General features: G+C 39.5%; 1 protein-coding gene across 2 annotated transcripts in view; it reads left to right on the forward strand.

Annotated features, from left to right (window-relative positions):
- The window catches only part of THBS2 (thrombospondin 2), a 44,351-nt gene that overhangs the window by 16,771 nt on the left and 4,062 nt on the right, over window positions 1-23,518 (forward strand). For both annotated transcript variants that reach the window (XM_025194957.1, XM_006016991.3), the window contains 11 exons: window positions 910-1,083; window positions 1,548-1,675; window positions 1,804-1,956; window positions 3,128-3,346; window positions 8,526-8,633; window positions 10,389-10,548; window positions 13,434-13,552; window positions 14,262-14,496; window positions 17,021-17,248; window positions 18,764-19,035; window positions 20,449-20,546. In XM_025194957.1, coding sequence (XP_025050742.1) covers window positions 910-1,083; window positions 1,548-1,675; window positions 1,804-1,956; window positions 3,128-3,346; window positions 8,526-8,633; window positions 10,389-10,548; window positions 13,434-13,552; window positions 14,262-14,496; window positions 17,021-17,248; window positions 18,764-19,035; window positions 20,449-20,546 — 1,894 coding nt within the window. The remainder of the gene's footprint in view (window positions 1-909; window positions 1,084-1,547; window positions 1,676-1,803; window positions 1,957-3,127; window positions 3,347-8,525; window positions 8,634-10,388; window positions 10,549-13,433; window positions 13,553-14,261; window positions 14,497-17,020; window positions 17,249-18,763; window positions 19,036-20,448; window positions 20,547-23,518) is intronic.

Below are 23,518 nucleotides of genomic sequence, written 5' to 3' on the forward strand. Positions count from 1 at the left end.
GAAGTCCTCCAATATTTCTGGATATCTCATACCCCCAGCCATAGAGCAGCGATAGAAGCCTGTCTTGGCTGACCAAGCCTCTAGTGGCAATTTACAGGTACAGCTCCTAGTCCTGCCCCTGCTCAACAGGCCTCTAGAGGCAAATCCCAGCTGTGCAGATGGGGGACAGTCTGAGAAAGTTTCTAGACTAAGGGTGTAACTGATCCAAATTCCTAGCTGGCACTAATACAAATCAACATTTGTACAGCTCACAGCATAAGGTGTAACAAGACCCTAAATAGAAGGGCTTTAAATGATGGCAAATCAAAGTTATTTGGTAGCTAGGGAAGGCAATCCTAAAATGCCATTAGTTGCAATATGCTACATCTTCTACTGACAAACAAAAAATTCACAGCACCAAGCATGGGTGACTGGTGCCTCCCAAGTCTGGGGCGGCACCAAATCGCCAAATGGGGAGGGGGGGCCCCCAGCATCCGATTGCCAAGCCAGCAATGAAACTGCAAGTGCGCTTCTGCTGGCACATCCGGTTTCGCGGCTGGTGCTTCCAGGGGGTGCACAGCTGATCTCAGGGGGTACACGTGCACCTGCGTGCACTTCCTATGCATTGCCAGCAAAGGTACTTTGGAATAGAAACAGTTGGCTCAGAATTGTCAACTGAATAATATTTTTGGGGACAATTTTTTCATGAAAGAAATCTCCCAGCTCTGGGGAGCATGAAGATCAGGTGCTTCAGATCCTACAGTGCCATAGGTACAGTCCTTTGGTAACTGTAACCTTTTTGTTCCTTTCCTTCTTCTGTGTACAGTGACAGCTGTTTATACACCATTACCTGAGAGATGAGTTGTCTTCATGGAACTTTGTTTGCAGTATGTTGCTCCTGTTGATTTTCTCTTTTTCTACATATTCTAGTTAATGGTCAGTGGGGTCCATGGTCTCCATGGTCTGCTTGCACAGTTAGCTGTGGAGGTGGGATCCACGAGAGGTCTCGGCTTTGTAACAGCCCTGAGCCCCAGTATGGAGGAAAACCATGTGTGGGAGATGTCAAGCAACATGATATATGTAATAAGAAAGATTGCCCAATTGGTACGTACGCTTGAATGGTCAGCTATCAGTTGCATGACCTTCAGTTTTTGTTGTTGTTATCATGTATGCCTCTATGATATGGATAGCAGCACTAATAATTATGATAGGGACTACATGTATAAAATCCATTAATTCAGGCCTTGTTTCAGGAAATCATTTAAATAAATACTAACCTGTCATTCACTTAAGAGGTATTTTATGTATATTCTTAAGGATAAGGGCTTTGCTAAATAAGGAAACTGTTCAGATAGCGCCTCTAAATGCTATTAATGTAACTGTTTATAATGGCCATAGAATCAAAAAGGAAATGTTTCTATAGCTACCTGAAAATTCAGTCACTTTTAACTGTGTGCATTCCATCATCCTTATAGGTAATTCAATAAATGAAAGGTATCTTTCTTAAGTAATGTTGATTGCTCCTCCTACACTCCTACTCTTATTTAAATTTTCACATGTTTTGACAGATGGGTGTTTATCGAATCCTTGCTTTCCTGGAGCGGAGTGTAACAGTTACCCTGATGGGTCTTGGTCATGTGGGGCTTGTCCTTCTGGATACCTTGGTAATGGAACAGTCTGTGAGGATCTTGATGAGGTATACATATACACGTCATTTCTTTCAGTCAACGTGAAATTTTTCCTTGACGTTACTAAAAATCCATGTTTGGTAATTATAGTGTCAGCTGATTTGCTTGTTCATTTTGTTTCTTTATTTCCTTGTAGTGCATAGCTGTGCCAGATGTGTGCTTTAAGGTCAATCAGGCCCATCGCTGTGTGAATACAAATCCAGGTTTTCATTGCCTGCCATGCCCTCCACGGTACAAGGGAACTCAACCTTTTGGAGTGGGTCTGGAGGTTGCTAAGGCAGAAAAACAGGTAAATGATATAGAAGAGAAGGCATTGTTTAGGCAACTTATGAAAAAAGAAAAGCTTTCTAAACCATTCTCAGTAAAAAAATGTTTATGAATTAGTATTCCATAAAGTTTGGTGCCAAAAATTATAGCCACAGCTAGCTACATGCTGATGCAAATTCCCAGGCTTTGGTTCTGATTCTTCATTGCTTTCACTATTTGTTGTCATTTATAGGGTGTAAAATGTTACCATTTGGGAATGGTGGCATTTTGCTCCCACATTTTGTATAACTTTTTCATAGATGTAAATGAGAATTGGAGGGATAAAGCAGTGGAAAAGCAGGATACCGTATTTACTCATATATAAAATGAGACTTTTCCCCTCAATCAGCATGGGAAAAAAGCCCCTTGTCTTATCTTCACATACCAGTACTCCGCCATACCTGCCCCCATTAAATACATTGGCTATCATTAAACTAATGCTAGAAGCAGCATGTGCTCAGTCATGGAAACCAAGTATGAAGTTCATGAAATACAGCCAATGATGAGCATGCTCAAAAACACATGCTGGGCAAACACAATGATGGAAACCTTCTTTAATTTTTTTATTTTAAAATTTTTTTGGCCCTTAAAAATTCAGGCCGTTATTCCCCCAGGAGGGAATGACCACTAGGCCTGGAGGTGCAATACCAGGCCTGCACTTGGAGAGGCTGGAGCAAGCTTCAACACCCTCCCCTGGTGCCAAAAATGCTCATGGGAACCTTTTGTTTGGGCCTTTAAAAAAAACAAACAGTGGGTGTTCCTTCCATAGGGAACTGGCATTGGGCCTGGAGGTGCTGCAATACCAGGCTCTACGGGAACTCAGTGTATGCATTTTTCTGTTCCATAATAACTTTATGAGAACTTACAGCACCCACATAAATGTGGCTAGTCTTCAAAATATGTTGAAGGGATACTTTTAATTATTTAATTATTAATGGAACTTGTGGCATTTTTATTACGTGTTATTTGGAATGATGGATTAAAAGAAATAAATGGCTCATTGCACTCAGGAAAATGGTATATACATATTTTAGGGTCTTTAGCTATTATTTAAAACAAAATTTAAACAATTGGTCTGATTTTCAAAAGTTCTGGCCACTGAGAAGCAGCTACTACTGGCATGAATTCTGATCAAGTATGATGTATTTTTGCAGGTGTGTGAACCTGAAAATCCATGCAAAGACAAGACACACCAATGCCACAAATCTGCAGAGTGCATCTACCTGGGCCATTTCAGTGACCCTATGTACAAGTGTGAATGTAGAACAGGATATGCTGGTGATGGGCGAATCTGTGGTGAAGATTCTGATTTGGATGGTTGGCCCAATAAAAACCTAGTCTGTGCTGCTAATGCTACCTACCATTGCATGAAGGTAAGTGAGAAGGGTCAATCAAAACATGTTGGTGTCCTAACCACATTTCTTTTTTCATTAATAAAAACCAAAGACTCTCTCTTTTCAACCATCTGTCAGGTGATAGTTTTTATGCAGCTTTCATAAATAAAGATATCTTTCCTTTCTGTGAGATAGTATAGAATGTGCATGTATGAAAGGCCAGATTCAGAAAATTATTCTGGCACCTAATAGTTAGGTCCCTAGACTCTAGACCTTGAGTGAATTGTCTATGGTTCCAATATTGTAGGGAGAGTTAAATGTCTCAGAATGGCATACAATAAAACCAGCTTGCTGAGAACAGAGCCATGTAAAGCCAGCTTATTAGCATGCATGTGCATAGCCAGCAGGGAAACACTGAGGATAGAGGTGAATCCAGTGTAGACTCTCCTGGGCTGTAGGGAAGCAAAATCCAGTGACCTAGGATCCATAGTCCTGAATGAACTCCAGAAACTAGGTGATTTTTTTTCAAGGATTTGAGCAGGGTTCACTCTTTTTTAAAGGAGGTAGAGGTGGAGTTGCCCACCTTTCATATAACAGCCTAGACATTTGGACACTCACCCAGGAGTGGGAGAGCCAGGTTTAATTCCTTCCTCAGCCTGAGGAGATTCAAACTCACATCTTTTATCCCCCTAATTAGTGTTGTAACTGCCCAGAAATTATATAGGCAAGAAGTTGGCATCCCTTTGCAAATTTAGGCTGCAGCTTGCAACCCAGCCAGTGCTGCAGATGACCATTCCCCTCCTACTGCTCCTGCAACAGTGAGCAGAGGCTGCAGCAAGGAAGAGCAGCTTTCTACATGGGCTATAGCCTCTAGCTGGAGTGGCCAGAGGCAATTGGCATACTGTTAGAAAACCATGGATCGTGGATCAGATCAAACAACTGGGGCATTGGTGTGCCCTTAGTAAAATGCAGACCAGATGGGACCTTTGTGGGTTAGCTTTAATCCCTTTGTAGACAGGATCCAGCCCATGGTCCTAAGTTACCAACTTCAGATATGGGCTATTCCAGATGGGGAAGACAGAACTCTCCATGCCTCCTTTGGAAGCTATTCCACTTTACAAAAAAGAAGTCAAAATGCATTGGCTAAGAGAGAGTGCAAGAGTGAGGAAGTCTGAGCACAATAGGGTATGTGACGGTAGCCTACTGCTTATTCACCTTAGCGTGGGAAGACCTGAATTCCAATTCCCACTCCTAGGATGGTTTCTCTATTTTAACCTGTGACCACTTAATGTAACCTTGGCACCTGAGAAGGAATTTTCAGGATTTAAATTCTGGATTTAGGCCCATAAATTAAGGCCAGTTTTTTAGATCTGGCTGATATACTTGAATTGAATCATATATCTCACTATACAGGGTATATCTCAGTATCATAGACTAACCTATTGCTCTGCTCTATGGTTCGTAAGAGAAAAATAGAGATCTCTCCTGGATCACTTTTCCTGGATCACACAAGGTCAATGTTCTCTTTACAATTTTCTGTTTTGGGAATAGAACTGGAAGAATTTTTTCAGCTGGATATTTGTTTGCCAAAAAATACTGTGCAGTTCATTCAAATTCTTCATGAATTCATGTTGTGTCATCATGGCTGGAAAAAAAAGCCTGAAAACAATTTTAAAAATTGGAAACATTTTTGTTGCAAATTTTTTTTTAATTAAACATTGCAGCTCTTTTGTTACAAAACAGTGCTTCATTTTTAAATTAGCCTACAGGAAATTAAAAATAGAAGTAAAATATACCATAAAGGGGCCATTATTTTTTTTGTTTAATTTTTGCTGTTGCTTTGGTTCAACATGAAACATTTTAAAAAAATGGGTAGGAACTAAAATTTAAAGAAAATTCACACAACTCTATCGGATTGTCTTGTGGAGTCCAGTGAAGTCAATGGAGTTATACTTGAAACAAACTTAAGCCAGTGCCTTTACTCTTAGAAAGGGAGTATTAGAGCATATGTAGATGAAACGGGGGCCCTAAATTGAAGCGATGGGTTTTAAAAAACACTGCTTCAATTTAGGGCGAAGTAAACCCCTGTGTCACGTACACCTGTGTTTTACCCGTGTGTCCCGTACCCTTGTTTTTTCCCTGCCTCTCCAGTGGCGGGGAGGGGAAGGCAAGCTGCTGGTGGGCAGAGTGGTCCTTTGGCTGTGGGGATGGAGGGGGCTGGTGTTTCCCTCTGCAGCAGTGGTGGCCCCCCTAGGAGGCACTCGCCTGCAGGCACCTGGCTTGAGCGGTCCTGAGGAGGCACTGCAGCCGCAGAGGGAAGAACCAGGTCCTCACGCAGCTTATGCAGGCAAGCAGGCTCCAGGAGGAAAAAAAAAGATCAGGCTCACTGCTTTTTTTTTTTTCTTCCCCTTTGGTGGAGCCTGCCTTCCCAGGCTGCTGCCAGGCTGCCTGAATGGGCTGCCTGTACAGTCCCTGAGTCGCATGGAGCCTGGTGCTTCACTCCGCGGCTGTAGGGCAGCAAACTAAAAGTCCTCAGAGATGTTTTAGTTTGTTGTGCCCCAAAGTCATTTAAGGTGCATTACACTGCTGAATGTGCTACAGCAGCTGGAATGAATCGCAATACACCACCGACGCATGCAAACACCAACATTATTAAAGCGGTGCAAAAGCATTTAACCCGCATTAAAGTGTTGTGCACACATGCCCCTTGTTTCATCTACACACGCCCTTAAATATTACTTAAACACAAGTCTGAAATGCTGTACTTTCTCACCCTGTCTACTCAGTGTGGATCTCACCATTTCAGCATTTGCAGTTCATACATTCTTTTTGGTTCCTGTCATCAGAATATGCAATGTATTAACTCAAGATGTACACAAAGGATCTGTGTTCATTAAGAACATAACATATTGAACCCATTTAGAGAAAGCTGTTTCCAAAGTCTCAGTCATGTGCATCTATGCTCTATAAGCATATAACTATGCTGATATATATCTATGCTGATATAATCGAGACTAATGCTTTATTTAAAATATTTTGAAAGACAGATGTTCTCAAGTACTTACACTCATTAGAAACCATATTGTAGTTTAATACTTTGTCCAAAAAGAAAGATCAAAGGCATACTTTCTCTTATAGTGATTGAAAATGTATCTTGTGACTAAAAAAATAACATTAATAATTTTAATATAAATTTGCTTTCAATTTTTGGATTAATTCTCAAGATTACATGTATAAACATGTTTTCTCTTCAGAATTTCTGTATCTCAAACTGTTATATATTATCCTAAATATGGTATAGCTGCTGCTTATGCTCAGTCATGTGTCCAGGAGCCATGAAGATCTTGTAAATGTCTTTTGCCTTTGATAATCACCTAAAACTTTCTAGTGCTTCTTTGAAAATCTCAGAAGTATAGGCTTTCTCTTATGATTTCAGCATTTGCCCAAATGACACAGGACACCAATATGAGCATTAAAGGAACAGTATTTGTACAGTATTTTGCCAAGTCCAGTTTTGATGCTAGGCTAAAGGGGAATTGTAAAAAAAAGTAAAAACATCATTGAGAACAATTTATAACTTTTGATGTTTTGACCTAAGAAGTGGATAGAGTTTTGAGTGGATGTTTGTATTTCCCCTTATCCTCAACTGGAGGCAGAATTATGATATAATTCCTCAACAAAACACAATACTTAGACAATAGCTATTAAAATGTTGGTCCGTTATATTACTTTTCTGTATTTACAATTTAAGAATTTAATCTGAAAAACTATTTATTTGGAATAACCTTGCTTTACTTGGTTCTGATAAAAATAGTAAGGGATACATTTGTCATCTATTTTCAAAAGTTCTAGGAGTTTAACAAAATGCCACATATTTTTCATACCATGGTCCCATGTGTATGACTTTGTTATATTAACTGTGTTATTGATTGCTGAGATCATCCTTCTAGGTTGCATCTTCATTTTTCTGCCAAGGTCAGTCAAAGCTGGTCAGTTAGTAATCTTTAAAGTTATTTCATGAGCTGTCCAGGAAAAACTGATGCTACATGTGTGTTCCCTGTTAGATGCTCTCCATTAAAATACACTTAAAACATCCTCATAAAAAGAGATTAGGGAAATGGAATGATTTTCGCTTGCATTTAATTTATTTTATACCATGAAAGCTGTGGATGAACTAATATCTTTGGCAACCACAAGATCCCCTTCCCCCCTCCCCACCAAAGAAGAATGCTGCTTTAAAAAAGTACTTATTAGGGCTGTGCAAAATTTCTATGGGAGTTTCGTTTTGAAGCTGTTTCTATGTGTTTTGAGCTTGAAACAGTGAAATAGAAATGAAACGCAAGGCTTCGAAACAGCTTTGAAATGAAATGAGGGCACTCAAAATGTTTCAAAAGTTTCAAAACGTTTCAAAATGTTTTGAGTTTCGACACTGGGCTTGCTTGCAGTTAAACAGAAACTAAGGAGAGGGAGGGGGAAGGACTGCTTTCATATTGACATGTAGCTGGCCAGTGACTGTCATGCTTTCCTGAGGTCCCTTCCAATTCCAGTGCTCTGGGGGTGGGATGGAAAAGCAGCATAAAAAGTTACACATATCACAAGTTTTGCTTGTCAGCACCTTGAAGTGCAGTTTCCCAGAAACCCCTGGATCTATCTCCATGCACCTTGGCAAACTTCATTGCCTCAGCAGAGGGTTCCATGTCTGCTGTTTTCATCCTCCTGTGCCTTCAGACTTACAAATGACACAAGTTTTGTTCTGAACAGCTTGAGGTGCAGTTTACCAAAAAACCCCTGCACCTATCTCCTTGAAACATGACAGGCTTTGTGGCCTCAGCAGTGGATACCATCCCTGCTGTTTTCATTCAAATCAGGAAAGAAATGATGAAGTTATAGGTATTTTTGTGATTCCCCATTATGGCCTATGGGCGAAATGTCAAAACACGTCGAAACAGCAAAATAGTTTCGACAAAATGAAACAGAACAGCGCTTCGAAGCAGCAAAATGAAACACTGTCCCTTTGAAACGGCAAAAGGAAAGTCAAAATGGAACGGTGCTGTTTCACACAGCCTGAGCTTACGATTGATTTTTACCAGCTATGTTTTTAATAGCCCCTAGTGTGCTTTATCTTCTTCTAACCAATGTCAGTTATAACATGTGACATAACGTAACCTGTGGAACCTCTGACATGAAGTAAAACTAATGTATTGATTTTTATGGACAGGATAACTGCCCTCTTCTGCCTAACTCTGGACAGGAAGACTTTGATAAGGATGGCAAAGGAGATGCCTGTGATGAAGACGATGACAATGATGGTGTAGAGGACGACAAAGTGAGATTCGTTATTTAATGGCTGTTTGTTTATTTTTAATGAATGTGCCTTCTACTGTGTTATTGTCACTCACTTGTCTGAAACAAAGAAGGGTTTTAAGGATTAGATCCTCAGCTCCATCACAGCAGTTTTGCCTTGTCCCGGTGTCTCTAAATTACACTGAGGAAGGCAGCTTGGAGCAGAGCAGACGAGGACTGAGGGAACTCCAAGATGACTGCAGGACACTTTGCTCTTTCAACTTGTACTGTCATAGCATCATCTCAGGGTCTATTAGCTCAATTTTTGGTTTTATTCAAAAATGACATTTGATTACGCAATTTGTACTGGGTTTACTGCCAGCTCTTTCAAACAAGTACCTCATATTTTACTTTGGGAGAACATGAAGTACTATATAAAGCATAATTGATTAATACTACTAATTATAAAATGGTCAATGACCAAGGAGAAACAGCAGAAGGGACATATGCCTGTGTTCTGTTGTACGCCTTCATGTTTTTATCTGACCCTTAATTTCCTCTTGGAGACTTGTAAAAAACTGACCAAGCTTTTGAATAATCAAAATATTTTGTGTGTGTATTTACAAAAATGTCACTTCAATTATCCATGTAGGCGAGACAGAAATGAGTACTTTTCTCTCATGAACTCATGGGAGAATTAATTAATGCTTTCATAGAAGCATAGAAAAGTAGGACTGGAAGGAATCTTCAGAGGTCATCTAGTCCAACCTCATGCTAAGAGGCATGATCATCTCTATGTAAACCATCCTATAGAAATCCATTTTATATCAAGTGGCAGAATTTAATGGTATAAAACAAATATTTTGTCTTTTCTTTAGCTTTTTCTTTCATATACAAAATACAATACTAAGGGGGGTGATGTTTTGTCCTAAGGAAGGATGCTTATTTTTTCCAGACAGCAGTACTGCAAGCTGTTCTTCAGTGATCTGTTGTGAGGTTCTGTGAGGCCTGTTTTCTCCATATATGCAAATTGGGCCTGCTTTCCATTTCCTTGCATATTCATTTGCTCTTTACATGTGTGCAAAACAAGTGTAACCAACTGCTTTGTTGAGAATGGAAATTTCATTTTGTGGGGGTTTTTTTGTTGAGATTTTAAAGTTTGGATTTGTTTTAAGTTAGAACAAGAACCCCACATGCTGAAGTTCTCTATAAAAGAAAATTCTCAAAAAGAAAAGAAGTCATTTTAGGGTGTTTGAAATATTTCTGTTTTGACAAATCAAAACATTGTTTCTTTTTTTTTTTAAACGTGCAATGTATTATATTATACAATACACAATCAAAGGATTTGAAATGAAGATTCATTTCAAAACACAAACAAAACAAGATTATTTTATTCTGAAATATGGACATTTTCCTCCAATTTTCTTCTGGAAAAAAACATTTGGGAAAAATTTCATGGAACATTTTGATTTTGAGGGGCTTGCCTCTTTTAATGCAATATGGTTCTGTTTAAATTTTCTTTAAGGAGCTTTAGTGTAACATGCCTACCATTCTGCTTTAGTAACACTTTGTCCCCACCATTTCCAGGTACAAATAATTATGCAAGGTGCACGGTTAATTAGTTCTAAGTTTATCTGTTGACAGGCATAGTTGTGGATCAGGAGTAGATTTTCTGATCATTTTCTGTTTAACTTTCATTTCCATGTAGCTTGACTATGGAAGGCAAAAGTACAATTTGAAAGGATGAAGCCTCAAATCAAGTAATAATTTATACTAAACTTTTGTTTCTGCTCCTTAGGACAACTGTCCTCTTCTGTTCAACCCACGTCAATTTGATTATGACAAGGATGAAGTTGGTGACCGCTGTGATAACTGTCCCTATGTGCATAATCCTGCTCAGATTGATACAGATAATAATGGCGAGGGTGATGCTTGTGCTGTGGATATTGACGGAGATGGTATGTTCTTACTTTCTAATGCATAGAAGCAACTGTTTCAGAACTAGCTGTTCTTCCAGAACTAGATGTCTTGCTACCAACAGGATGTAGCAGCTGCTTTTATATGTGATAAAAAGCAGCTGTACCTGATATTTTCCATTCAGAAATGAAAAAGAAACTGAAGAAGAAGATTCATCAGTACACATCCTTTGCTGTAATCAAAGGAAACTAGATATGTGACATAAACTCACATGAATGTAATCTATTATCTCAGCTAAATATTATAGATATATCACTTTTATCCAGCCCATCTCAATGCCCTTGCCAACATATTCTTTGGAGAGGAGAAGAATTTCTTTAAAGCTCCATATACTCTATAATTTCTTTTGTGGGTCCTACAGGTAAAAGGATAACAAGAATACTAGGATGATATTGAGGGTATGTGCAGATGTTACATTTTGATCAACCTAACTAGGGTTAGGTCGATGTAAGTGCCGATCTGTACAGATGTTTGGAGAGGTCAGATTAGGCAAAAAATGGACAGCCTGATTTAACAAAAATCTGTACACGTTCGCAGTGCAGCCCTGAGGCTGGGAAAGCCCAACCACTTACCCCAGCTTTGAGGCTGAACTCTTTCTACCCCTCCAACCTTGACTGGGCTACTTTTAGCTCCATGATCCTCTGTCTATAGATGGACAACACCCTCTGTGAAGCCACCAACCCTGCCTTTCTCCACACCCCAACAGAACCGCTAGGCCCCTCTGATCTTGTCTGCTCCTCCCCGCACCCCAACTTACTTAAATTGGGTTCCTGGCATGGCTCCCAGCACTGGCAAACATGGGCACAAGCCAGACCTGATCTAAAATCACGCATCTTAAAATAAGATGATTTACAGTTATGTGGCTTACTTTAAATTGCATGAACATGGATTGGGTACTCTGAACATATGCACATAACCTAAGAGGATGTTAATTGGATTTCAATAAAATAGAAGTTGCTCCAGAAAGTCAGCCAATGATCAAATCAGCCTAAACCCATGCATTTTGAAGTTTTGAAATATATTAAATAGTTGTGTTTATTTTACATGTTTCTGAGTGCCTGTTTTGGCCAGAAGTGCAAATGAAAGCATAGATATAATTTAGAAAGCCTGTTCTTACATCATTTCCTGCCCGGTTGAAACCAAGACATATCACAAGATGTAGAAGGAAGTCTGTTCTTATATTTTCCTTCAGTAAAATTTCAAACTTTTGGTTACAAATCTTAATCGAGGTTCTGAACCATTTGAAATTCTCCCAAGTGACATGGCATCAGGTTCTTACTTGTGCTCCCAGGAATTCTGCATATGTCTTGAGAGGAAACTATAACCTCATGTTATTTCCTGAAAAACTTTATTTCAAAGTTGATAGAAAGGTCCAGAAGCCATATTACTAAAGAAGCCACCTTAAGGTTATCTCCAGGCACCCATAACAATATATCTGGCTTATATTTTCTCTCTTCAATACAATAACATTTTGGAGAGAGAGAATAACTGTACCAGGAAGGTCCCCAGAAGGTTTCAACACTGTACAGTAAATGGTATAGATTATACCATGATGAGGTAATTCAACAGTAAAGTAGGTAAACATTAATCCAAGGCAATTACTCAGAAATTCTACGCAGAGTTCCAGGTCTCAGGAATAGAAATTGAGTGATTTAAAGAAAAAAACTTGAACTATTTTGTCAGTACACATTTTTCTTTGAACTTACAAATATGAAAGAATATATTCTTCAGAATCAATGTAGTCCTTAGGCAAGCAAAATGTCTGCTGAAGTGAAATACCTATATAAAAGTGGAAGTTTTAATGAATATACTAGCAAATTGCCTGTCAGGAATGACGGCAGGGGGAGAGGGCAGGGACGGAGCTCCACCACCTACCACTCCACAATGCTGCCACCTCCCAGGAGCAGGGGGCAGGGAGGGGGGAGGGAAGCTTGCCCTGCCATCCCCTCCATTCCCCTCCATCAGTACCTTGCGCTGCTGTCGCCTCCAGGGAGCAGGGTTGGAGGTGGGGGGGGCGAGGCCAGCAGCCCTCCCATTCCATCCCCACCATCATGGCAGCGCTCCATGGAGCAGTGTGTGGAGCACTCTGATTGGTTGTTTCAGTAAGCATTGTGATTGGCTTCTGAGACAACCAATCAGAGTGCTGCAAGAGCATTACGGACAGACAGGCACACACAAAGACAGACAGACTAGGCCCTTTATATATATATAGATATAAATAGGACACTCTCTCTCTCTCTCTTCATAAAATCTTCCACATTTATATATGCATGTGTAAGTTTTCAGTTTAGGAAAGAAAGCAGGATTTGGCCTGTAATTATTCCCATTCCTTTGTGACTTTCATATTTAATATAACATGGTAAAATAAAAAAAAAAATTGGAATAGCTTTAATGCTACTGGAAATAAAATGTAGTTTAAGGTTACCTGTTGATCAGCATGAGGCCTACTAAGTTCTTCAGATCCATGTAAAGCATCAAAATAGCAGTTAAATAGAACCTAACTTCTTTAGCGGCCAGTCTTAGGATATGGTGACATAAACAAGCTGTCACGAGATATGGTGGCATGAACTTACATACACCAGCTGTTCTTTGGTAACTGCCTGTAGCATAACTGTGGAAAACATTACCCTGTGAGATATGTGAGGTAGCTTGTTTCTCAGTGAAAGGAGGGAGGCAACTTTTCATTTACTTCAAGGTAACAGCATGCACGTGGCAGCTAGAGTGGAGTGGCTGACATGCTATTTAGTTCACAGCCTGGTTTACCTGCTGGAACTTATTCTTCTGCCCAGACTGTTTGTATGTGAACTGACCATGCTGGATTTCTTATGTTCTTCATTTACACTGATTTTTTTTTTAATCTTCACAGATATTTTTAATGAACGAGATAATTGTCCATATGTCTACAACACAGACCAGCGGGATACAGATGGTGATGGAGTTGGAGATCACTGTGATAACTGTCCACTGATGCACAATCCTGATCAGGTGAATATTAAGTGCAGCTGCTTAATATGAGGAGGGATGTGTGGGAGGGCTTGCGGTTAACATGAAATCTGAAAGCCATCGTCTAACTGCTTGTAATCATGCTGACATCAGAATAAAAGAGGCTGACACACAAACAATATTTTAGGAAAGAAAGTAAATTACCATAATTATTTATATTACAATAATGCAGACAGACCTCAACTATTAGTGACACCTCTTGATGCTAGGCATTGCACAAAAAAATAGTAAAAGACAATCCCTGCCCCAGTGTCCAGTCTAAAGAAGAGGAGGGGAGACGGTGACAGAGAGGTGCATTGACTTATCCAAGGACCCACAGTAAGCTAACAAGAGATGTAGGAGTGGAGCCCAAGGCTTCTTACTCATAGTCCAGTACACTATGCACTAAACTACATATCCTCTATATATGAGCTGTACTTAACTGCTTGTTTGGTGGTGGTGATGGAGATGCAATGCAAACTGGTTGAGAAAGTAGGCAGGAGGGACTCCCCAAGGTATAATGATTTTCAGCATAGTTAAACTGAAAAATTATATTCTAGTACGTTTCTTTTCTACACAAATTTGATGTTGTAAGATAGCTAAATTTCCAGGAAGCTGTGGAAAGATAAAAATAGAGGAAGAAAGGAAAAGGCACCCACGGTTTTTGCTTCATTGCAAAAATTTCAATTTGTATTTCCTTTTTCCTCTCTAGACTGACACGGATAATGATCTGGTTGGTGACCAGTGTGACAACAATGAAGATATTGATGAAGATGGTCACCAGAACAACCAAGATAATTGTCCCTATATCCCTAATGCTAATCAGGCTGATCATGATAAGGATGGCAAAGGGGATGCTTGTGATTCTGATGATGACAATGATGGCGTTCCTGATGACAGGGACAATTGTCGTCTCAGGTTCAACCCTGACCAGGAGGACTCTGATGGTAAGAACCAGAAAGTATGGGTCTGTTTCAGTTCCTTCAGTATTAATATCTGGGCATGTACAGACTTGTGTTCTGCAAAGGTTTACTGAAGCTATTTCCCCCCCCCCCACCCCATCTATCCAAGAAAGTACGCTTCCCAGGTCAAACCAAGCCTAACATTATTGCCCTCCACAGAACTGCATTTGCTTGCCATAGTGCTGATATTTGGTCATCGTCTTTCTTCCTGAAAAAGTCTAAAGTGATAGATGGTCAGAATATATATCATTTTATATTAAAGATACCTTTTTAGAAAAAAACCCCAAAATGTTCAGGGAAAATGTTACATTTGATATTTTCCATTCTTTGTAGAAAAAAACAAAAAGCAAAACTTTTTAGCTATCAAGTACTGGGTTTTTAAAGAGGTAAAAGATTGAAAAAGGTAAGCTTTTGCTTCTGCTTTTTTATTGAAAAACAAGGTTTACCCATACAAAAATCAGAAATGCTTCTGAAATATTTTTTTGTGGAAAATACAAGTTTGAGATTGCTTCTACTCAAATTTGTTACCCAATGTGTACTGCTAATACGCATTCTAGTTCTACAAATAGGTCTGGTATTTTCCCTTGCTTGTTGCTCTAAATTGTCTTCTAGTATCCTAGGTCATTATTAAGCTACTTTTCAGTTCCTCTCTTGAGGTGTTTGATAATGAATGGTCAATAGGTTTTAAGAATGGCATATAAAATATAAACTATATTGTTATCTTTTAAGTTAAATTTTTCTCTATACATTTGATATATCTGACTAAAGACCCCCAAAATACAAAGATATTGATATTTTATGTTTTCAGTTATTGGAATTCCTTCACGTTTATCCTAGTGGAATTGAAAGCAAAATTTAACACACATTTTTGTATAGCCTAGTGCACAGTTCCAGTGAATAAAATCATAGTTACTTTGTTCTGTAAAGCTGGCAGACCTAGCCCCCTGAGAACACTGCCAACTCTGGGCTATGCCCGTTTGGTATAGAACAGCAGTAGAAACTCCTAAACCACCTCTCCTTCCAGTGCTCTAGTGTAAGGCAAAGCTAAGGCAAAGAGAGCATGACTGGGATGTCCCTGTATCCTGCCAGTATGTGGAATGACCCTTTGGCCCCCAGGCTGTTCTAAGTTGATATCAGGAACACGCTAGTTAAAGGCTAGCCCCAGGATTGGGGTACCATAGTGGATAGTTAAAGCCAGCTTTCATTTGTTCCAGGCTTGGGCTAAGCCACAGAACTCCAAGTCAGAGTATTTGCAAATGTAATTATATAGTGAATGCCTTGTAGAATATTTTAATAGAGTTAGGCTTGCTCTTTGTTATCATCATCAGTGGCAGAATTATGAGGAATCTTGTTCCGTTTCAGGAGAAGGTAAACTATAAATAAAACTGAAATATGTACATGTTGTCTTAAGGATCTGAGCTATAGATGTTTAAGATAGAGACCTGGATAGAGTCTGTGGGTATGGCTGGTATTTAAAACAAGCTTTGTTTGGCAGCAGTCGGTACCACTTCATAGTGTATGCAGTGAATAGTTAAAATCTGCCTATGACTCCAAAATTGCTTCTCTGAGATTAGCAAAATGGATAGAACTGAAAATGCATAGCTTTTCTCTTAAGTGTTAAGATAAACACTTAAGAGAATGCACAGCTGGACAAAATTTGGAGTTCTTCTTGGTTCGCTGCCAGACAGCAGAATGTGAAACCATTTTCCCATCAGGCAGAACTGTAGGAAGTCTGTGAGCTGTTATTTCTTTCATTACCTCTCTTTGGTCGTTGCCTAAGGTCCATTCTTCTTTCCCACAGAATATTGTGGTGATCAGGCATACTACTTGGATTTTGCATCTGTCTCTGAAACCTTTCTTATAAGTCACTGTTGATGGCAGGATAGTAGAAAAGGTGGATCTCTATTTTTTTCCAGTGGGCTAATTCCTAGGTTCTTATAAATAAAAAGACTTAGTTGGATAAGAACACAAAGAAATCAACAAATTCATCCTTGTTATAACCAGGGATCCTGGTTTTCTACAATAAACAACTGCCCACCCCAATTTTCAGATTAAAAAAGTACCTTAAAATCCACACTTTTCCATGATTAAAATGAAATGCGACTAATATATAGATATATATGTAGTGGTGCTTCATTTTAATTATGGAAAAATATGGATTTTGGGTTACTTTTTAAATCCAAAAATGTGGGATTTTTTTTTAATCAGAGAAAACCAGGATCTCTGGTTATAATTCATTGACTACCATGGATTATACCAAGAGTGATTTTGACCGTAGTTTATTCAAGCACTTCTGGGGTGGAATCTGGCAACCATTTCTTACCAGCATTATTTTACATTATTTGTTGATAGTAAGGCTTATGAAACTGGTTGGAGCAACTTAATGTGTAGGTAAGAAATATGCAGGCTTCCTAGTCTTTATGTCTAACACCTCTTAACTTATATAAAAAAGAAAGACAGAGGTATAAACTACTAACAATTTGTGTCTGTGTATGCATTCTGCTTATAGGTGATGGCAGAGGTGATATCTGCAAAGATGACTTTGACAATGACAGCATCCCAGATATTTATGATGTGTGCCCTGAAAATTATGACATCAGTGAAACTGATTTCAGAAAGTTTCAAATGGTCCCCCTGGATCCCAAGGGTACAGCTCAGATTGACCCCAACTGGGTTATTCGCCACCAGGGCAAAGAACTGGTTCAAACCGCCAATTCTGATCCTGGCATAGCTGTAGGTAAGCATTAACACACAAAAGAAGATTGAATTCTTTGAAAAAATGCTGGCTTTGACTTGTACAGATTTATACATGGTGCTAAAATTTGGCACAAATATGGTCCCTTTTATCTTCAAAGCACTTTACAGAAGTTAACTAGCTCTTGCTACAATACCCTATGGGGTAGATAAGTAACTGTAATTTATTCCTCTTTGCAGAGAGGGAAACTGAAGTGGAGAGTTTAAGATGCACAGAGAAAGATCCTTTATTAGAATTCAAAGTTTCTCACAGTAAAGCCTGTGTTCAAATTGCTAGATGTGTAGAAGATCAAATAAGTGCATTGTCCTGCTTCTCCTTTGAATCCTTCTTCATACAAAAACTTAACATTGCAATGATTGTTGTTTGTTTGTTTGTTTATCAAATGAGCACATATACATGAGAATGTGCCTATCTTATGAAAGGGGATTTATTGTGGATTGGCACTGCAATCCAAAGGTGTGATTGCAGTTCATATAGTCTTACCCAATCTAGCTGTAAACTAACTAGCTCAGGTACTGAGAACAGCATAGGCACACCAGCCTGGGGTTCAGCATTAGCTTCAAAACCTGTGCAGGACCTTGAGTGGCTCACCTATGCTGAGCTTTGTGCTGTCATAACTATACTGCTATCTACGTCCGAACTAGACAATTTCAAGCAGTTTGGGTCTGTTTGCACGAGCTACAATCATGTCCTTGGATTACAGTGTAGTCATATCCTAGAAGACCCTGCCTTGTTGAATCTAGAGTAACAAAGGCTGATAGGTGATGTGATTCCTCTCTCTCAAGGCTTAGTTGATTTTTAAGATGATGATTGATGAATATATAAACAAGATTATCCAACATGGTTGACTGTGATACCAGGCAATCACAGAAGACCCTTTCCTATCTTATGTTCCTAAGCCAATAAATGCATGTGCATGTGTGGTTTTAATTACCTTTTTTCTAGATTCATTTCAGTTTATTGACTATTTTTTGTTAGGCCAGCTTTGAGTCATGCTTTTATAGAAGGAATTATTTTAGCCAAAAGGGACAGGAGTTGTTTGATTCAAGTAAACCAGGACTGAGGAAGACTTTGCAGATATGTGTTACAGTAGTTGTTTTCCCATCAAAGGCCTCCCTTTTTCTCCAGACTGGTATAGTGAGAGATACTAATATAGGAATCCTTACAGTCTTTTCTGAAGAAAACCATTAAGTCATTTTGTTTGGTAGCAGTAGATCAACATATTTACTGAGAGGAAGACACAGAGAAATGAGGATTATGCAGCAATAAAGCTAAAAAAAGAGGAGATATTTTCTCATCTTCAGATACATAAGTACCATATAAGCAGTCCGTCTGACTTCATTTTCCCCAACATGAAAAAGGACCACTAGAAATGTGCCACCCCAGCAGTAGAATTGTTGCAATCATCTAGTTAAGAACAAGAGGGTGATAGTTCAAGCTTTCAAGCATTCTGAATTTGCACGCATCAAGAAACTGAACACCTTGTATTTCTGCCAGGTTATGATGAGTTCAGCTCTGTTGACTTCAGTGGCACCTTCTACGTTAATACAGACCGTGATGATGATTATGCTGGGTTTGTGTTTGGCTATCAGTCAAGCAGTCGATTTTATGTTTTGATGTGGAAGCAAGTCACCCAGACCTATTGGGAGGACAAGCCCACCAGGGCTTATGGTTATTCTGGCGTGTCACTGAAAGTAGTGAACTCCACGACTGGTGCTGGTGAGCACTTAAGAAATGCTCTCTGGCACACAGGAAATACACCTGGACAGGTAAGAGAATTAAGAGTTCAAACCAATGGTAGTGAACAAATGACAAAGTAAAAAGGAGCTCCCCAAAAATCTGTTATCAAAAAGCAGGCCTGGAGGGAATCAATTTTCTTTGCTATCTTATTTCGTGGATAAATTGCAAATTGTTTTTATAATTATTTTATATACACATATGTATTTTATTGTGTTTCAAAGTAATGGGCAAAGTATATATATAAAATCAATCCATCACAGTTGGTCAAGGGAACCTGAAAAATGACTGGAGGGTGGGTCTTCCAGCTTAGAAATCTGGTTAGTATTTCAGTACTTCTTCAAGCCCTTCATGGCCTTTTGTTCAGACCGGTATTTAAATACCCACATTTTGGGCATCCTGTCTTACTGGAATGATAGGAATATATTTGTTTGAATCCACTGAGGCACGTGTGCAGGGATTCAACAGAACTGCATTCAGTGCAGGATCAGGGCTTTACCCTAAATGTCTTCTATTTTGACAGTTTTGGGAAAAGTATACTATATGTAATTATCCAATCCTGTAGAAGTGCTTACTCAAAGATTAGTCCTGTTTTCTTCTGTGAAACTGTTCATGTAGGTCAGGGCTGTCCAACTAGTGGCCTGTGAACTACACGTAGCACCTGGGGTGTTAACCTGAAGCCCCTAGGCTCCCAGTCCAGGTGCTATTACCCCCATCACTCTCCTGCTGCTGCTGGGGTGTCCAGGTTTCCTTTCCCTCCTCCAACTTCCACTTCCTGCCTCATCCCTGCCATTGGAAAGCCCTGAGATTGAAAAAGGTAACACAGTCAGATCTATATGAGGAAGGATGTATGTATTTGTGATCTCAGATAGGGGTTGGCAACCTATGTTCTGTGGCCGAGATTTGGCTCATGAAAAGATGTGATTCAGCCTGTAGCAGCTCAGAGAATCAGCAGCACTCTCCAGCCAGAGCAGTAGGGGAGACATCTACAGGATCCTACTGCTTGCCATGCTCAGTTTATTTCCTCTCCTGCCCTCTAAAGAGTGCTGCCTCCTCCTTTTTTATATATATTTCCTCCACAGCATCTGCTGACTGATAGGGGTTTCAGAAATTTGCAGCCCACAGTAGGGGCTGGGTTGCAAGCAATGGCCCACAGTGGCAAAAGTTTGCCCAGCCCTTATTTAAGGTCCCTTCTGAAGAAAAAAAAGTCTATGGACTATAAATGGATCCTGTTGCTTGAGGAACATATGTTGTATAATTGAAGTTAGCATTTTTTCTGAGACTTAAGATAGGTGATCAGGACTGAGGGAATGGGACATAGCTCGTATTAGCAAATTGTAAAACTATGTTTATTCTGATGCCTTGAAGAAAATAGTCTGTGATTGTTTGCCAGTTCCTACAGTGCAATTTTTTTTTCTAATGACCTGCTTGTAATCCTGCTGTAGGTTCGTACATTGTGGCATGACCCCAAGAACATTGGCTGGAAAGATTATACTGCCTACAGGTGGCATTTGATTCACAGGCCTAAAACAGGTTTAATAAGGTGAGAGGTGTTTCTATGCTTAATCATATTCTTATTGCTTAAAATTACGATGGAATGTTTTTAATTTTTTTATTATCATTACTTCATATGCTGATAATTCCTTCATGACAATTTCTCTCTCTCTTTCTGGAAAAAAATGTTAGATCTAAAGTAACGTGGCTCCTAGATCCCTTCAGATGTATTTAATTTAATCTGAACTCCTTAGTATTTCTATAAATGGAATATTATTAAATAAAGAATATCTCTGCATCTTGCTATATAACTTTTGTAAAATAAACAAGTCAAGGAAAATCCAAAACAATACTCAGGGTAAGATGAAAACTTGAGATTCCCTCTTCCCTGGCCGCTGGAATTTCAATGAAAGAAATTAATTAGGAGCATAAGAATTGCCATAGGGAAGAGGCCAACGGCTTGTCTAGTTCAGCATCCTGTCTCTGATAGTCACTTATACCAGATTCTTTAGAAGATTCTGTAAACACATCTGTACTATACATAATGAGGCAATCTGATGTATTGCATTATGGGGGACATATCTTCCTGTCTCCAGCTGTTTGTCTTTTGTTCTGAAGTCTGAGGATTGACCGTCCACATAATTTTTATCCTATAATAACTATTTAATTGTGTAATACATTTTTACTGGGATACATATGGCTCTTTGCTAAATAGTTTTATATTCAGCAAGACCTACTTACTTTTGTTTTGTTGCTTGAGATGAGTAGTAGATGGGATTTGGGGAGCACACCAATCATTTGTTCTATTAGAAGGTATAATAGACAATTTGTGTGTGTGTTAAAATCTCTCATGCTTCAAGGTAGAAGCCAGCCATCAATTCACAAGGGTTAGAAAGAAAATTCCTCTATTGTCAGGTTATTCTACAGTTGTTCACCCCCTCTGATGTTTCCTGCATCACCTTCTCAAGTGCCTGGCCACTGTGAGAGATGCAACAGTACGGACTCACAGGCACAGTCTGGGTGGTGTGCTCAGAGCCTGCCTAACACACATTGATGCTACTGAATTCAGCATCTATGATTTAACTGAAAACACATGTGGTGGAAGGCCCATCTGCCTAGTGGTTAGAGCACTTTTCCAAGAAATGGGAGATGCAGTTAATAGGGCTTGCTCCTCCTGAGGTGGTTCTTACTCAGATTTTCCACCTCCTATTAGAGCTTCCTAATCACTGCACAATAGGTTAGGCTGGGTTGAGGGTACTTTCCAATTCAATTGTTGAAGTTAGGCCATCCAACACTAAGTCAAAAGACACGCAGAAGTCATGGAGCCAAAGGGAGAAGCTATTATTCAAAATGTGAGCACCACCTGTATCTTAAAATAGTGAGTCAGTAGTCTGTGAGCAAAGGGTTGACATAGGCACCTAAATCTAGGTGAGGATTCCTAGCTTTGGATTCCAGTCTCAGCTGCCAGCTGCCCTAAGTTAGATGACTTAGTTCAAAAGAAAGGCAGGATTTTAGACCTGTCCCTCCCCACTTTCAGCATTTCCTGTTGGATGGCTAAGGTTCCCTTCACTTAACTTCTTGAGCTTTTTGAATCCCATTTCTAGGCAGCTAACTCTCTACATTTAAGGTATAGGGAACTGAGGAACTTAACTTGGGTTTGTGGATTCCATGCCCACAGCTACACACCTAAAAGTTAGGCATGGTATCACTTAGTATCCTAGTGCCTGAGTGTGGGTTTTTTGGATCTGATCCCTTCTGTGTGTGTAAATGCTCTATTCACTGGGTTACAAGACATGCTAAGGTGTGGTTCTGTCATTGTTTCCTGTTGAAGCAATTCCATTTCTGTAACTAATTAACATTAATTAGCACAGAAACTGATACCTGGGTGCTTCCTCCCTTTTCCCTTTAGCTGAGTGCTGTAACTGTAAGGCTAGAGTCATTCTCTCACAGTTTCTGACCCAATGAATATTTAATTGGTTATACAAAGTGGACCGATTTCAACAGGAGACAAGGACAAACCAAGAGCCCAGTGAATCCTATATCCCAATGGTTAGGGTAGTATATAGGATGTAGGAGACCAAAGCACAATCACTGTTCTAAATCTCTCACAGGAAGAATATGAAACAGCCTCTCCCATCTGCTGCATGAATACCCCAAGTAATACAGTAAACTCTGTTTAATTGGCCTATGGGATAATTCAGTACCATTGTTCCGATTGCCTAAGAGTGCTTCCCTTTCCCTTCCCCCTCACTCCCCCCCATCCCCACCAAATATCTACTCATGATAACTGGTCACAGTAGGCATGTATACACATGTGTTTATGCATGTTTAAACTTAATGGGCCTTTGCTTAAGGTGCATTAAGGCAATTTAGGTGCGCATCTACATGTGGATGTGCTAATGCATATTAAGGTGCATTAAATTTAGGCGTGAATAGCTAAGTCACATTAGCGCATGTGCAGACATGCTAATGCACATTAACACAGTGTCTATCCATTGACTCACACTGCGTTAATGCGCATTAGTGTGTCTACACATGTGCTAATATGACTTAGCTATTTGCACCTAAATTTCATACCTGCTTTATGCAGGTATCAAATTTAGGCTTACATAGCCTTAAATTGCCATTTTTAAGGCACATTAAGTGCACGCACGTGTAGACATGTGCCCTTTAAGTGCCTTCAAAATGGCAATTTTAGGCTAAGCCTGCTTAAAAGAGACACATGTAGACATGCCCAGTTGGATACATTATAAATATTTGTATTGCCCTTAAAGTAGTGAATTAACCAGAGTTTGTTTTAACATATAGAGTGTGTTTGCAGGGGAAGGGGTGGAGACTTCCTTCTTCATTTTGGGAATTGTTTTTAACTCCCTTTGTGAAACTCTAGGCCAGTTTCCAAAATTCTTTGCTTTTAGTAAATAAGCAATTTCATTTTAGTTCAAATTAACTATTCTGTTTGACCCATAATGAATTCTCATTTTTCCCTGCCTCCCCCCCGCCCCCCCCCCCCCCCCCCTCCCC

The sequence above is a fragment of the Alligator sinensis genome, unplaced genomic scaffold (assembly GCF_000455745.1).
Source record: "Alligator sinensis unplaced genomic scaffold, ASM45574v1 scaffold448_1, whole genome shotgun sequence".
Lineage (NCBI taxonomy): Eukaryota > Metazoa > Chordata > Crocodylia > Alligatoridae > Alligator > Alligator sinensis.